The sequence below is a fragment of the Nomia melanderi genome, chromosome 12 (genome assembly GCF_051020985.1).
Source record: "Nomia melanderi isolate GNS246 chromosome 12, iyNomMela1, whole genome shotgun sequence".
Classification (NCBI taxonomy): Eukaryota; Metazoa; Arthropoda; class Insecta; order Hymenoptera; family Halictidae; genus Nomia; species Nomia melanderi.
The window spans coordinates 15,443,370-15,459,043 of record NC_135010.1 but is presented as its reverse complement, the minus strand read 5'-3'; the positions used below and the strand labels follow the sequence as shown (position 1 = coordinate 15,459,043).

The 15,674-nt window shown below is 32.6% G+C and overlaps 2 protein-coding genes across 19 annotated transcripts; one reads left to right on the top strand and one right to left on the bottom strand.

The window, feature by feature from the left end:
* Nucleotides 1–95: 95 nt before the first annotated feature.
* LOC116433624 (heat shock factor protein) lies at nt 96–11,627 on the top strand. Of its 13 annotated transcripts, none has more exons than XR_012999799.1 (13): nt 102–408; nt 1,319–1,427; nt 1,520–1,644; nt 1,728–2,063; nt 2,148–2,230; nt 2,332–2,520; nt 3,183–3,245; nt 4,155–4,709; nt 5,432–5,537; nt 5,694–5,799; nt 5,883–6,121; nt 6,542–6,633; nt 8,815–11,627. XR_012999799.1 is itself a non-coding variant. In XM_076372561.1 (12 exons), the coding sequence occupies exons 1-11, from the start codon at nt 304–306 to the stop codon at nt 6,104–6,106; spliced, it is 1,989 nt and encodes a 662-aa protein (XP_076228676.1). In that variant the 5' UTR covers nt 102–303; the 3' UTR covers nt 6,107–6,121; nt 6,542–11,627. The 13 variants fall into 13 exon arrangements, 9 of the variants coding, with proteins under 9 accessions (XP_076228679.1, XP_076228676.1, XP_076228674.1 ...); XR_012999798.1 differs by having other exon boundaries at nt 8,436–11,627; XR_012999797.1 differs by having other exon boundaries at nt 6,542–7,319.
* LOC116433650 (uncharacterized) lies at nt 10,337–15,574 on the bottom strand. Of its 6 annotated transcripts, XM_031991960.2 has the most exons (6): nt 15,144–15,410; nt 13,752–15,041; nt 13,223–13,627; nt 13,004–13,147; nt 12,667–12,939; nt 10,337–12,611 (listed from the first exon to the last, which is right to left on the bottom strand). In XM_031991960.2, exons 1-5 carry the CDS (start codon nt 15,258–15,260, stop codon nt 12,706–12,708), a joined length of 2,190 nt encoding a protein of 729 aa, XP_031847820.1. In that variant the 5' UTR covers nt 15,261–15,410; the 3' UTR covers nt 10,337–12,611; nt 12,667–12,705. The 6 variants fall into 6 exon arrangements, with proteins under 6 accessions (XP_031847820.1, XP_031847821.1, XP_031847822.1 ...); XM_031991961.2 differs by lacking the exon at nt 15,144–15,410 and adding an exon at nt 15,424–15,574 and having other exon boundaries at nt 10,337–12,939; XM_031991962.2 differs by having other exon boundaries at nt 10,337–12,939; nt 13,752–15,067.
* Nucleotides 15,575–15,674: the final 100 nt, after the last annotated feature.

Here is a 15,674-nt window from a genome sequence, read left to right as displayed (position 1 = left end):
TAACATGAAATCGACACGTGAAAACGGATTCCGCGCTGGTTATTGGTCGATGCGACAGCTCTAGAAGAAAGCGTCAATCGTGTGTATGAACGCGGACTGTGGTTGCGCTGTAACTCTAAATGGAAAGCCAACATTTCGTCCATTAAAACTATTTCCCCGTCTCTCCCCGTCTGACAGTACTACTAGCAGAATAACATCGTCAGCGATCAGCCATTGTCGTGAGATGTGAAGATTTTTCTCGTGATCTGTTGTTGGAAAAGCTAAGGAATTATCGTAGACCGAAGCAAATCTGTTAACGGAGCGATGCATACGATCCCGGAATTAGGTACCACTGTGCCGGCGTTTCTTGCCAAGCTTTGGAAGCTGGTTGAAGATCCCGAAACCGACGACCTTATTTGTTGGTCACCCGTGAGTACTTATTTTGTTGTTTGCTCGCAATGTCCCGATATTTACGCTTACTGTGCTAAAATCTAACATTACGTCAAATAGTTTTTCTCTCTTTCGACGAAGATAGGTTCCGACGTAACGTTAACATCGCGCAAGTAATCGTCGGAAACGTAAGAGATACGTTGACCCCCGCGGTACACATTTTTACGTACACAACCTATATTTTGCATGTGCATTATCGGTGTAATTTATTCTATGCTTATGTTACTTGCGCCATCGTATACGTATAGCTATATATTATATATACACGCATGTACATTACATATATGTATATACATATATTTTTATGTACATGCGCATGTATATATAGGTATATTTGTGTACATTATATACACACACATACACACTCGCAAAGGTATGCATATACATATTATATTATTGATACACATAACATATTCTAATTTTAAGAATTTCGTTATGATAATGTAGAAATGTGTGTAACTGTGATGGACTGGTAGCCAAATTTGATCAATTTAAATCCAGCATAATTTCACTCTTTCATGAAACTAATAGTACAACAAGAATTGTTGAACATATCTGAACGTATATTACACTCCATCAATTATCAAGACACGTTACTTGTTTTTCTTAATACTTTTTTGTAAATTGTTACGATCTCGGTGATATTCAAATCATTTTTAATAGAAACCGATAGCGAATTTCACTAGAAACAGGTAACTTTTATATAATTATTAAATAAAAGAATGATTGTTTAAACTAAAATTCTAATTTTTGTATATAATATTATTTTACTCTGCCATAATTGATATTTTAATTCGTTTGAATAAATTAGTAAAATCAAACATTGATACAGTTCTGTTGTTTTTAGTTGAACATAGGTAAATTAAAATTGAAATTTATTTATTTTTAGAATGGAAGAAGTTTCTTCATTAGAAATCAAGCACAGTTTGCCAGAGAATTGTTACCTCATTATTATAAACATAATAACATGGCCAGCTTTGTTCGTCAGTTGAACATGTGTAAGCAGTAATGCGTAAATCTCAATTATTATGAATTTTTTTATGTTTTGTACTATATTAATATGTTTATTTCTTATTCTCTTATTTCTTAGATGGCTTCCATAAGAAGGTTTCTGTGGAATTAGGTGGTTTGAAGTGTGATAGAGATGAAATGGAGTTTGCACATCAGTTCTTTTGCAAAGGACATCCGTATCTTGTAGAACACATTAAAAGAAAAGTAAGTATTTCTATATTAACCCATTTGTCTGTTTGTTTGTGTGTGTGTGTTTTTTTTTCAATATTTTACCATAATTTGTTCAGATTGCATCCAGTAAAGGACAAGATCCAACACTTGCACCCATTAAACCAGAGTTAATGAATAAAATGCTGACAGAAGTGAGAAGTATGAGGGGTCGTCAGGAACATTTAGATTCAAGACTTGGAGCCATGAAAAGGGAGAACGAAGCTTTGTGGAGGGAACTGGCAATGCTTAGACAGAAGCACCTGAAACAACAGCAAATTGTTAATAAGCTTATACATTTCTTAATTACTTTGGTACAACCTTCAAGGGGTGGTGGACTCTCGGTTAAAAGGAGATATCCATTGATGATTGATGATTCTAACCGTCAAAGAAGTAAACAAAGTAAATTGTCAAAGGTAGCAGCTTATGTTTCGTTTAAATTATACATTTAACTTGTGCAATATTTATACGAATATATTTCTCTTATTTTTCATTTTTAGGCACAAGCATCACCTACAGGACCTGTAATTCATGAGCTTGATGCATCGGAACCAGATTTAGATTCAGATTATATTGTTGCAGAGTATGTTAACATAGTACTTCTGCTGTTTTTTTTTTTGTCTAAAATTAATCTGCATATATTGTGTGGAAAATTTAAATTAGATATGGATTCTCTCCATTTAGGATGTTGGAAGGAGATCCAAATCCAGCAATCCAAAGTCCAGAACATAATACTGCATCAATAATGGATGAAAACAATATGGAATCTGTTCATCTAGTTGACGATTCTGCTCAGTTAGAAGATGACATACAACTGGTTAATCCACGAGAGATTGATGCAAGAAAGAAACGCGTATGTAAGGGTAAAAAAAAGTAAGTTGAACTAAGTGATATGTACATACCTATACCTATACCTATACCTCTACCTATATCTATACCTATATCTATACCTACACCTATACCTATACCTATACCTATACCTATACCTATACCTATACCTATATCTATACATATACATATATGTATGTATATGTATATGCACGTGTGTGAGTGCATATGCACACAGAACTATGTGTATGTATATGTATACAACTGAGTCATGTACAATCTTTCAATTTTGATATTGTAAAATGATGGAGTTTTGCACAGTGAACACGATGGAATTTGAATATCTGTCATCCTATTTGGAACTATTTTTACATTTTCATTTGTGCTTATCTTCCATTAAAATTTGAATAGTGATAAGAGACACAAGTTATAACATACTTCTTTATACATTCCAATATACCTTCCATGCATGGAACGTTAAATAATCAACTAAATACAGTTATAAATTTTATTCTACATGCTTTTATAAGAGATACAGGGGTACAAATCTGTGGTGTTTTATGCCACATTGTGGGAGAATTACCTATGGATTATACTTACTTGAACCAAAAGACAGGGGGACCTCTCGTGTAAAATTATTTCATATCATTCATAACATTAATTAATTCTCAGTGATATTCATATCACCACAATTTAAATATTACCAGGAGGAAAAACAAGGTGCCTGTCAAAATTTTGATCCCATCGACGAAGAGTGGAGAGGAACCGAGGTTAACATTTTTCTCTTGTCATCATTTGGTGTTGGTGTTCATTCTTTTTAGAGATTTCTTTTTGACAGTATCGCCATTCTATTCTATTATTTTGCATGAGTATTCGTCAACGTTGCGATAATGTTTCTCTAAAAAGCATTTTCTAATTTGGATAGTTTATACTATGACGATTTTCGTACCACTTCAACTTTCTGTAGTTGCTTTCCAAATATATTCTTTCCGAGGAACTACTCCTGGTTCTATAGTATTGATTATAGTTCAGGGAAAAAATAAAGTCTAAACAAAACAAGAAATGATTTCTGTAGAATCTTACTTTTATGAGAGATTTTTTGTTACTCTGTAGTTGAATCATGTTGCATTATATTTTATCCTATCATTATCAGTATTATTTTACATCATTCTATATCATTGTTATATAACAAGACTTGCAATGCATTTTGTGAGTTCAAGTTCAACTGGACACATATGCATGAAATCTCTGTCAATTCATTGTTTATACATATACGATTATTGGTTGGGGAAAATGATTTTTGGTGATGTATTATTTTCCGAATGTATGTAATTTATATTAAATATTTTGACTTTATTTTGTACTTGTTCACTATACTGCTGTAAAGTTATTTTTCTCTCTTCATTTTTATAGCTTATTCATAAAGATGTTTTATCATTGTGTGTTACAAGTCGATTAGTACTATAACAGTTATAATTTCATGGTATATTTAGAAAGCATGTTTCCCTATAATGCTTTAAATACTTCTGTGTATGCTCTTGCAATACTTCCATCGATCAAAATAGTAGTTAAAAATCACTGAAAAGCAGATTACATCTTTTGAAGTAAAAACAAATTATGACTACAACAATCTAACTCAAGATGACGAAGAATGGCAACGTCTTCTTTCAATATTTTAGGGAAGAAACACATTTACTTGAAATGCCACTTGAAGATTCACCTGTCACCATTGCTATATTGGAAAACAAAGCAGTACCTAAACCAATACCTGTGGCGACTGTACGTAGTTCAAAGCTTGCAGCTATGGCAGCTAACATGAACAAAGGAACCGATGCAGACCCTGAACTCGAGATGGAAACTTCTGGGGGAGACATGGAGGAAGATATGCAGGAGAATCTTAATTTAGTGAAGCTCGAGGACATTCTGATAGTACCGGACATCATCAACGAGGAAAACGCAGAGAACGTCGAGAACGAGAATAACGAGATTGCAGGATACGGTGAAAATAATGGAAACACGGAATCTAATGGGAATGAGAACACATTTGATCTGCTTAGTAAAGCTGATGATATCGCTAAACAGAGCGACGAAAAAATTACAAGTACAAATGGTGCTGAGAAACCTGTGGAACAGGAAAATGCCAACTCCAATGGAGCAGGCACGAGCAGTAATTTACCTCTGAGCTGCGTCAATCTTTCTGGCATAGCAGATGCTGCTTACAGGTTAGGATCAATGTAAGTTCACAAAGACCATGGGTAAAGAATCTTGTCTCCAGTTAATTCCACTCATTTCTAGTGGAAATTCGTTATCATGCGACAGAGAGGTCGGTGACAACTAAGTTCTCCATCTTTTATTTTAATGCTACGCACCTTCTGTTATCACAATAATCGGTTCTTTTAATTGACTATTTTTGGTCTAGGAATTTCGTAATGTCTTCCACAGAATCTGAATTATTCCATTCCATTGCAGAAAACTAGTGCAAAAGACATGTCAGCGGTGGACATCGGTTAAATAAATCCTTATTCTTTTTTGTACAATCGCTTTTATTCAAAATAATCTTATGGTTAAGTTTCTTTGTGTTAAATTGTATCATTTGTTTGATTTTATTTTCCTTCGCTGTAAAGATTTTGAGAATAGTCTACCGCAAATTTTAAAACTTTCTTCTACATATTATGAATGCTGAAAACATTCTTTAGTGCACAACAACTTCAACAAGATGATTGCACAAGCAGTAATCGTTAACTGATTTGTAACGATAATATAATACTGTTTAAAAATTAATAAATGTACGAATACAAGACTGCTTGTGCTATCTTTTAGCCAAATAGAAAGATTGTACTTTTCAGGAAAAGGCTTTTCGACGTTTCCCTTGTTCATCCATAAAAATATGGATAAACTTGCGTGAAATTATAGTTTTGTTATGCATATTTGATCCACCTTAAATAATTGTCTATAGGGAGGAAATGGATAATCATCTCGAATCAATGCAGACAGATTTGGACAATCTTCGTGAAATTCTGCGCGGTGAGGGTTACAGTATCGATGCAAATACACTCCTCGGTGTAAGTATTCAGGCAGTATTATACCTTTGTCTGTCTTTCCGACTTTTTATTTCTTACCCTTCACCTCTTCGTTGAAGCTTACAATTTCGTATGTTAATATGATCACAGATTCTACTGTACTGCTGTTATTATTATTGTTATTATTATTAATTATAGATGTATTTGCAGTTGTTCGGAGCAGACGACCCAATGTCGTTTAGCATGCCCGTTAATCCCGAATTAAATCCGCATTCTGCAAAGGAAGATGACGATCATGCTAATCGTAAAATCATTAACTATTATATATCTAATAGAACCCTCGTCTTATCGCGTTTCTTAAAACGCACTGCAATATTTATATTACAGTTGCAGATAATGTTAACGGAACAGCCGGAGGAGAACTCATGGCATACAATCCAACGCAAAATTTACTAGACTTTGATGATGACATTTTCTTTGACACTGCATCCCCTGTAACCAGTACAGCAGGTGATACCGCAACAAACAGTCTCTACGCTTCGGATCCCCTAGATTTGGAAGATAACAAAGCTTCGCTGCTCGATTCCTTAACGAACGACGTTTCAACATAAGATCTTAATTTCATGGTAAGTTACTTAATTTCCTTGATGCTAGAGAAATGTTGGAACCTTATATAAAATAACTGTACAGTAGGGTAATGATAGATAGTAATACTTGAAAAATCTTTCGTGGTCGCATTGATTTGTTCCGATTCATTGATTCAGCAGCTAATAATAACACGAGTCATTAAGAACGACTTTACTATGAATATGCAATGAAATTCTTGTTGTTTACCGTTGTATACTAAAGGGTAGAGATTAATAAGGCTTGCCTTTGCATTACCAGGTCGTGTGAATTTTTAATAACATTCGATACTTTCCGTGGTAGATGGTCACTTAATGCAACATCGTTGAAGATTATATTATTATTTAACGAAGATTGTTCTTCGTCGAGGTTCAGCCTCCTTCCAACAAAAAGAAATTGTCTTAGGATAGATTTTTTTGCAGGTTCAGATCACTGTTGCGTCCAATACTTTGGTTTCAGTATGTTTTATTACTCGATGGATCGTCACTCGATGCTCTCTCTCTTTCTCTGTCCGGTGTGTATTTCGATGACGAAATAAGCAACGAGCTTGTCGAACATACTCAACAAAAGTGTACCCTATACCGGAGGAGAGAATGCGCTGTCTCAAATATACGCAGTCCATTTCTGGAGGATGTAGTGACTAAAATGAAACCAGCGCATAAAATCCTGTGGATTTGCTGCTATATAAACCAATCTAATAATTCGACTGTAGTCTCTTTATGTGAAATTACTACTACGTTGTATAATTTGTTTGATTAACATCGTAGTAATTATTGCCGACGCGCACTATAATTTCAAGAACGCTTTAACTAATCAACGCGATAACACAGATATTGTAGTGCCTAAAAATATTTCTATTAATGTATGGTCCAATTTCGAAGTTCCTATTCGTTCACTGTAAACAGTTGTCAAAAGTTTTTATTTCTTTTAAAGGATGTAAACGGTCTGTAAGAATTGTTACACGAATCGATGAGTTTCGACATCATATGCAAAAATCCATGTGCTCGGAGTATATATCCGTAATTCTTCGATGATCTCATATTCTTTACGGGGATTTGAGTTTGTTCACTTAGGTCCTATACGTGAATAACTTTAAAAAGTATATACGAAATTCGTATTTTTTGTACCGACGCCTGAAAGAGAAGTATATATCGCATACGTGGACAAACGGTTAACTTTGTAGATCAAGGATTTGTACAGGTATAAAAGAAGAAACGCTGATGCGTCAATTTGTATTTTTATACTAAAAACTAATATATGCGCAAGATGTTTCTCCTTTGATAAACACAGATATTTGTACATCTGTGAACCGTTGACTCATTGTAAATCTGTTGTCTACCCTTCAAACTATTTATTTTTCTTTTTATTTATAAATAAACTCGCACTTGATATACATATATACACATGTATATATGTATGTATCAAACTTGCCTCGAAATCGTAACAACGTATTAGAATTTTGTTGCATTAAAACCTTTACAATTATGTTAAATATATGTAATTTATTACCATGGCTTTCGTTATGACGATTGAATGAGAAACGTACAACTGTGAAAAACATTAAGTTAACGCGTATTTATTATAGTCGACAGCATACGGGAGCGTAATTCTTGTTTTCCTGTGTCAGGAAACGCCCGTTCAAAATATATTTAATATATTTTGCTTTTCGTGAATTGTTGAGAAAAATTATAATGCGTTTGTTATATTTTTTAAAACGTGAACTATAAGAACACGTGATACGACTATTGGAAAAATAAATATGTAAACGTATCTTACTTTACATGCTACTCCCAGCAAAAAGTACTCAATTGAACCTGTTAACATTGTTACCGCTGAAATTATTGAAATGCATAATAGCAAATGTATTTGCTTCTTTTTCAAGCAGAAAGTGAAATTTACCACTGATTGGTATGTGAACATGAATTTAACAAGTCACTGTTACATTTTCTTACTCTGTACATTGTAAATAAAAAAAGGTTTCCATTTTTATATGAATATTTCATCTTTGTAGTAACGACTATTTTATTTTATTTCCTTTTTTGTTGATCACGTAACTTATATATATGTATATAACAGAATACTTTTTGCTAGGAACAGTTGATAAGTCTAATGTATTCGTACGAGTATTTGGCCCATACATTACAAAATCCAAAATTCCACGATTATTATCAAAAAGTACGAACGTATACTTTTTTAAAGGTATTTCGTGCAGATCGTGACGCGAAGGCTCAAGAATACTCATACTTTCATATTGAATCTTTGAAATTACAGAAAAACGATGTACTTGAATTTTATATAATTCTTGTCTCCTTACAGGTACACGATCTGATTGCACACCTTTTTCCAGCTAATTACCAATTCAATTACTATTCTCTGTAATGTAAATTTCTTTAAAGAGTATAAATAACATACACAGTGATAGAATTAGCCTGAGAAACTGTTTAATAATAGTTTAGTACATGGACGGAACATTCGTACATTCACATTGCCATTAAAAATAAGTGAGGCATTTAATTGTAGCGATAGTTTCTCGAGGGAAGTAAAAAGCTTTTTTATAAGATTCTTTTTCTTTTTCTTTTGTGTTTTGTTTTTGGGAATATCAAATCGAATGAATAGACTCGCAAGAGAAATTTGTCTTCTATAACAAAACTGTACTAACTACCGGACTAACTCTTATAATTGTTTTTTATTTTAGCCTTGGAGGAAAAACTGCTGGATTTTTAATTACACTTGGTTGGTAATGCCTTCGTTTTAATTAACAATAATATGATACGAACTCTGTGACAAGTTTAGTACACGAACAGGAAGAGAAAAAGGAAAGGATTGAGGCATGCAGAGTGGTTGGTTCATGAATTTCTTCAGGACGAATACACACATTTGTCGTCACGATGATTAAGCTACGTATATATTATCATCACACTTGTTCCGAGCTGCTGATAAAAATTAGCGGATAATATGAAAACAACGCATTAAATATGTAATTAAAGAGGGAATGATTCCTGTTTTCACTGATTTGTACATAATTACGCGGATAACTCTTGCATCGATGAAAAATCGATATAAGATGTTTTGTAAAAATATCCGCTTGCAGAGAGGAATAACATTTTTTACATAGTGTGTGTGTGTGTGTAAAACACAGTATTAAAAAGTAAATACAATACGGTGCGATGCGTACATAAATATATGTATATACATAAAATTGTGCATACATATATATATACATACGTATGCATATATATATATATATATATGGAGAGTGAGATAACAACGTGTTAAAATATCTGTTTAACGTGACATTACACTTTTCATATTATTTCGCTGTGGTACAAGGTTTAATTAAGAACAAGTGATAACAAGATAAGATTTCAGTGTGTTTTTGTTCAAATGTTATCGCTGCCATACTTTCCTTAAGCAGTTCGATTAATTTTAATAGACGATGAATTCATTCTGTATAACGTACAATTGCGTTCACGTTGAATAGCATTAAACTCTTATATATTTATATAGTTTGAAAAATTCTGTAAGCAAGATAAAAAAATGAAATACAGCAGTCGCTGCAATAATACAGTGACTAGTAGTTGATTTTAAAGAAGATTATCCATTACAAAGAACTGTACGAGATATTATCGGCCATCGCAAACAACCGATATCAATAATATGCCAATATTAGGGAAGATAAATGTTCATAATATCTATGAAACTTAGGTCGTACATAATTTTACAGATAATAATGTTTTCGTTTTCTTCAGAAAATACCTTGTTCTTTCAATTATTCTTTCTAGAAGGTAGTTGCAACGAGGAAACGAAAATATTATATTTAACACTGAAATCTTACTCTTGAGCCTTTAAACGTACGAATTGATCATTTGAGTTTCTGTATACCCGAAGATAATATAATCAGATTAGTGTATTCTATACTTATCACATTAACAGAATATTTTAATTTAGCGATAAGTAGTGTTTTTATATTCATTTGCAAAGACACGTTTCTATTACATTATAAATTCCATATACAGTGAAGTGTCAACCATACGTTTCTTACATATTTTACTTTTCTTCGTTTTCAAGTCAATCTCAGCACATTTTATAGTTTCATAGATTTAGTTCACAGTTACAATACTTATCTATACATTAACTTTAATTTCATTGTTTAATTATTTTAAGCGTTTACCATTAAATTTATATTATACGTGTACATAGAGATTTCAAGCGAATTCTTTTTGTTCTAAATGGCTGTAAAAGAAGAAAAATGTTGTTATTGATCTTCTATAAGAATAGATTTCTAGTGGCGAAATTATTCTAGATCGGAGGGAGGTAAAATATGCCACGTAAAAATCTCGAATATTTTCAATGCTTGTGATTAATAACTTCTACGGAGCTTATGGGGTCTGAAAAATTGCTTCCGTAACTATTGCGATTTCTTCGTTCATAGAAGATCAATATACAAGTTGCGATCAAATAAAATCAAAATAACGTATATCTTGAGCAAAAGTATAGTTGATACTACACTGCTTGTAGTTATCAGATTTTGTGATACATTAAACATTTTGTACAAAAAACAAAAAAAAATAGGTTCTAATGGATGAGAAATGATCGAGGATTCGTCACTTATTCTTTATGAATTTGTGTGTTTTTGCTACTAATTATAAAAAAATATTGATTAGAATAGAGTTAAAGAAGCCTGTTCAAGTCACATGTGAACATTAGAGAGAAAAAGAAATACTGATAAATGTTCACCGTTTCATTCGTCTACAAATCCACCTTGGAAAATCGACGTCTACGCTTTTTTTTTTTTTTTTTTATTGTATCACGAATGGAAATTGACTTTATTCTTCCCTTTGATAAGAAATACTGTCACGATGCATACGATTAAAAATAATAAGTTAAAAAGGGACGATTATTCAAAGAATATAACGATATATCCTTGAAATCACAATCTTTGTGGAAATTACTTTATTCGACACGAATAGATTTTTAACTATCATTAAAGACAATGTTAAACTTGTTTGTTTTTAAATAAAATTTAGAAATGGTTTACATAATCTTATTGTAAGTATATATCCTCGATTAAACACAGTTTTTCCTTGACATATATATATACATATGAATATATGAATATATGTATATATGTATGAGAACGCGTATCACACGGATTGTGTACAATCTGTACATGGTTCAATAAATAGAGCTTTATATTATAATTTAAAAGTACACGAATCTCGCGTAATTAAAATAATTAAGTATACATTATGATGTGTCTTAATGATCACATGCATGTTTTCAACAATTTGCCAAGATAAATTAATCATATCTTTGAATTACAGTAGTTGTATGTTACAATAATTTATTTTGTAAGTTTTCAAAAAGCAGATCTTATGCTATGTATGAAAATTTATTATGTTTATGTTCATTTAAATGGCAGCAAAAATACTTAGAGTCTAACTCTAGCGCAATGACTGCTCGCGCATTGCTTTGTACTGTCTTGTGGAATAAAACCTTACACAAAGACCTCTTTCAAACATTTCTTTACTTTGAAAAGCATTCTGAAAGTAAACTATTGCAATTATGTTTTTTCATTCAAGTGAAATATCGGTCAATCGCGTTTAGTTTAAGAAAATCCATTTAATATTCTATCACTTTGATTTTATACCATATCTCTGTATTATAAGTATACAATCATAAAACTATGAATCTTTAACACACAAAGTTAAAAGTTTTATATATTACAATATTTCATGTATTATAATAATATGTATTATAATAATAATAATAATACATACTTTTATAATAGATTTTAATGTAAATGAAAATGTAACATTGTAGTGAAAAATAACTTGTAATATTATTGTTAGTTCATCTTACTTAAGTTATATATTCAACAATCTTTTTGGTTTGCTTATTGCACGCAATTCAAATCACATTGTCACTCTATGCTTTATAAACACACGTACGCACACGTTGAACTACCCTTTAATTTGTATATTAAGCAAATAGTAAGTAATAAACATTTCTTTGAATTATATCAGTTTTAATCAACGTTATAAATATGTCTCTAAACAGTTTGCTTATTTGCTTATCCTTTTATATGCATAATAGTAAGCATTTATCGCGTAAATAATATTTTCATAAATAGTTATCCATACATACAACACTCTATGTACAATTGCTTTGTGTACAGTATTAAATATTATTATTAGTGTTTATACTATAAAGTACGAAAAGAACTGGCTTGCTTTGTGCTTTCCAGTGATAATTATAAAATATTCATTCGAGTTTTGAATTTCCGCCTATCGGTTTTGAAATTCATGCTAAAATCACTTTCCGTACGAACAGACTTCGATGAATTGGTATCGTATCTTTCCTAATTTTGTTCGATTTGTTCAAATCTTGCAGATATACATTGTTTCTGGATGGATGGTACAATACTTGATTCCACCTTTATTCATGATATTTACGTGTTGAATTAATTCCTATTTAATTGTACTATCCATCCTGAAACATTCTACATTTGTAATATTCGATAAATAATACTTTAATTCTCTCTTACCCTGTCTTTGAAATGCGAAAGCAAATATTGAAGTCGCCTCTATGGTAAAGAAGGTAATGACGGTAATGGTGGAGCTGGTGGTGGAAGTACCTCGCTTTCAGGTGAAACGATCTCGTCGATGTATTTTATCCAATCCACGTACATAATAAGATGCGTCAAACTTTCGAGACCAGCCACGGTCATTCCACGACAATAACGAGTGTCCAAATAATGAAGACTTTTGCAATACGCTTTAATAGAATCAAGGGTATGATCTGTAAGCTGTGAGCATGCCTACAAAGAAATAAACTTAGCAAAGAATTTGCAAATGACTAATGGATTTCACTTTAAAAATTACTTGTATAAGAAGCCGTTTTAATCTATGTAATCTCTGAGCTAGGTACGATATTCCAATGTCTGATATATTATGACATTGATTCAGATTCAAATCTTCGATTGCAGGATTGTTCCTGGATAAATAATCTAGTCCCACATGCGTCACCTACGATGTAGCAATATTGAATTAAAAGAGTATACATTTGATATTTATAGAGGACTTGATAAAACGTCTAATTACCTGTTGACATTGACTCAAATTTAAGATTCTCAATTCTGGAAAAGCAAATGCGTGTTTTAAACTAACATCGGTAATTCTATTGCAACCGGAAAGATCTAATTCCTGAAGACGTTTCAGTCTGATTAACGAAAATACAGATTTTATGTCCAAAGGTCTAGACACATTTTCACAGAGTTTCATTACTTCCCGTTTTCGATTTGCGTCCCGTACTATTTCTTCTTCGGCCCTTGATCGTAAACTAATTCTCAATCTGTTTTCTGTAAATTCTGGTTTATATACAACTTGTACGTTTTCGACTCGTTCATCATGGTTACCAGCACCCATACCCGTTAAGCCGACATCACTGACCTTCTTGCAATGGCTTATTTTTAATGTTTGCAAATGTACAAGTTCCTTAAATACCATCTGCAAGAGATAAACTTATATGTATGAACATAATCATCATCATCATCATCATCATCATCGTTTAGTTATTTTTGAAGTATAGGAAAATAATCTAACAAAGTGATTATGCGCACGATACACACACCTGTATCGTTTTATCCGTAACACCGCTGCAACAGTAACTAAGCTCGAGTACTCTTAAATTAGGAAACGACCGGCATATACATTCGATCGATTCTTCGTGAAGGTGTAATGCATTTGCAGAGAATATCTGCATGGTCTTCTTTTGTACAGTCTTTTCAATATCATAATATTCGCCTATAGATTTGAAATTTATATTTCCTAATTCGATGTTTTCCTCAATACCACTGTCATCTGTTTTCTGATTGAAACAAAGTCCGTGAGTAATGCAATCTCCGGTGAGCTGTTCATCTTCCGAGATATCAAGTTCCTTCAAGTTTCTCAATAGTCTAATATACTGTACACCTGTGTCGGTGACTGCACGACATCTTTTTATTCTGAATACTTCTAACTTTGTCAGATTTTTGCAAATGCAAAGTAAACTAGCATCCGTGATTCTTACACAGAAACTAATATCAAGGACCTTCAAACATTTTTGATGTTCAGTTAGACCCCTGATGCCTTCTATAGTCAATTGATAACAGCCTTGCAACATTAATGATTCCAGTTTTAAATCTTCTATAGATGACAGAGTGGCCAAAGCAGTTCCATCTATTAGAGTATATCCAAAATTCAAGTGCTTCAATCTGTACGCTTGATGTTTAAGGTACTGTAAAGTGTTGAGAAACGTCAGAACAGAGTTTGAAGCTTCTGGTAATGTTTTTGAGTTTTGAGGATAAAACTTTTTGTACAATCCACTGTGAAAAGATATTTGACAACCCATAAGATTTAAGGATTCCAAGTTCGAGCAGATGGAGATTAATCTGTTAAATAAAGCATCGCTCAAAAATCTATTGTAATCGAGATTAAGTTCATGTAGGTTTTTTAATGTTTCAGAGAGTTCCTTTATGTCATTTTCATCCTCCAAAAGTTTACCAGACATCAAGCATTCTCTACAGGCACTTATACGCAACACTTTCAAGGAACTGCAGCATTTAAGAATCTCCACAAGCGTCTTCTCACTTAAATCACAGCCAAACAATACGAGACTTTTCATATGGGGTCCATACTGATCCCAGATTGGCATGTTTATTTTCAACTCCACTTCTCTAAAAATAAAGTGATAAAATGGTCGTGTAGAATGTTGCAATATCTCCATTACTTGACATAAATTGTCTGCGCGTGGTCGACCAAGGACTAATGCTTCTCGATCCACAAATTTCATAGCGAGCGATGCCTCTCTCCAAGAGTGATTGACTAGTCTTGCTGACATCCTATCGGATGTAGGTAGGTACGATAATATATGTATAATCATCTGAAAGGAACACGATACACCTGTGACTGTTTAGAAATGGAAAGATCTTTAATCTGTCAATGTCTAATATCATATTTTGATTGCATTAAAACTTTTATTTACTTGATATTTATAAGTAACGATGACAAAGAATAAAAATGAAAGTGTCATCAAAATAGAACATCGAGCGTTGATAGGTAGGTTAAACGATTCGTATCGTTTACTGCTTGTCACTGACATTTGTTAACATTTTGCTATCGAGTTAAAGTGTCAAATAATTTTGCATAAATTCTTATCTACAGAACCAAGACAAATTCGAGAAATGAACCAATTCGGTGGAAAAATCATAAAATCATGAAAATAATAATTGAAGTACAAACGATCGTAAAAAGAAACAACTTACATCTATTGGTAACTGAATACTTTCCAGATCTGTCATGTTTCGTGCAGAAGCCTTATTATCGAACGTTATCGGCATAACATAAACGTAACAAAATAGCGTCGCGAAGCGATTCGGTTACTGATGTAAAAACGTTCACTCCCGGAAGTACGAACTTTCAGCTGTGCTACAGCTGTTTCTACGGGAATCACGTGCTTCACGCATATATCAAAATTCCGGAGATGCGATCATTCGTCAGTTGGACTCAAACAGAT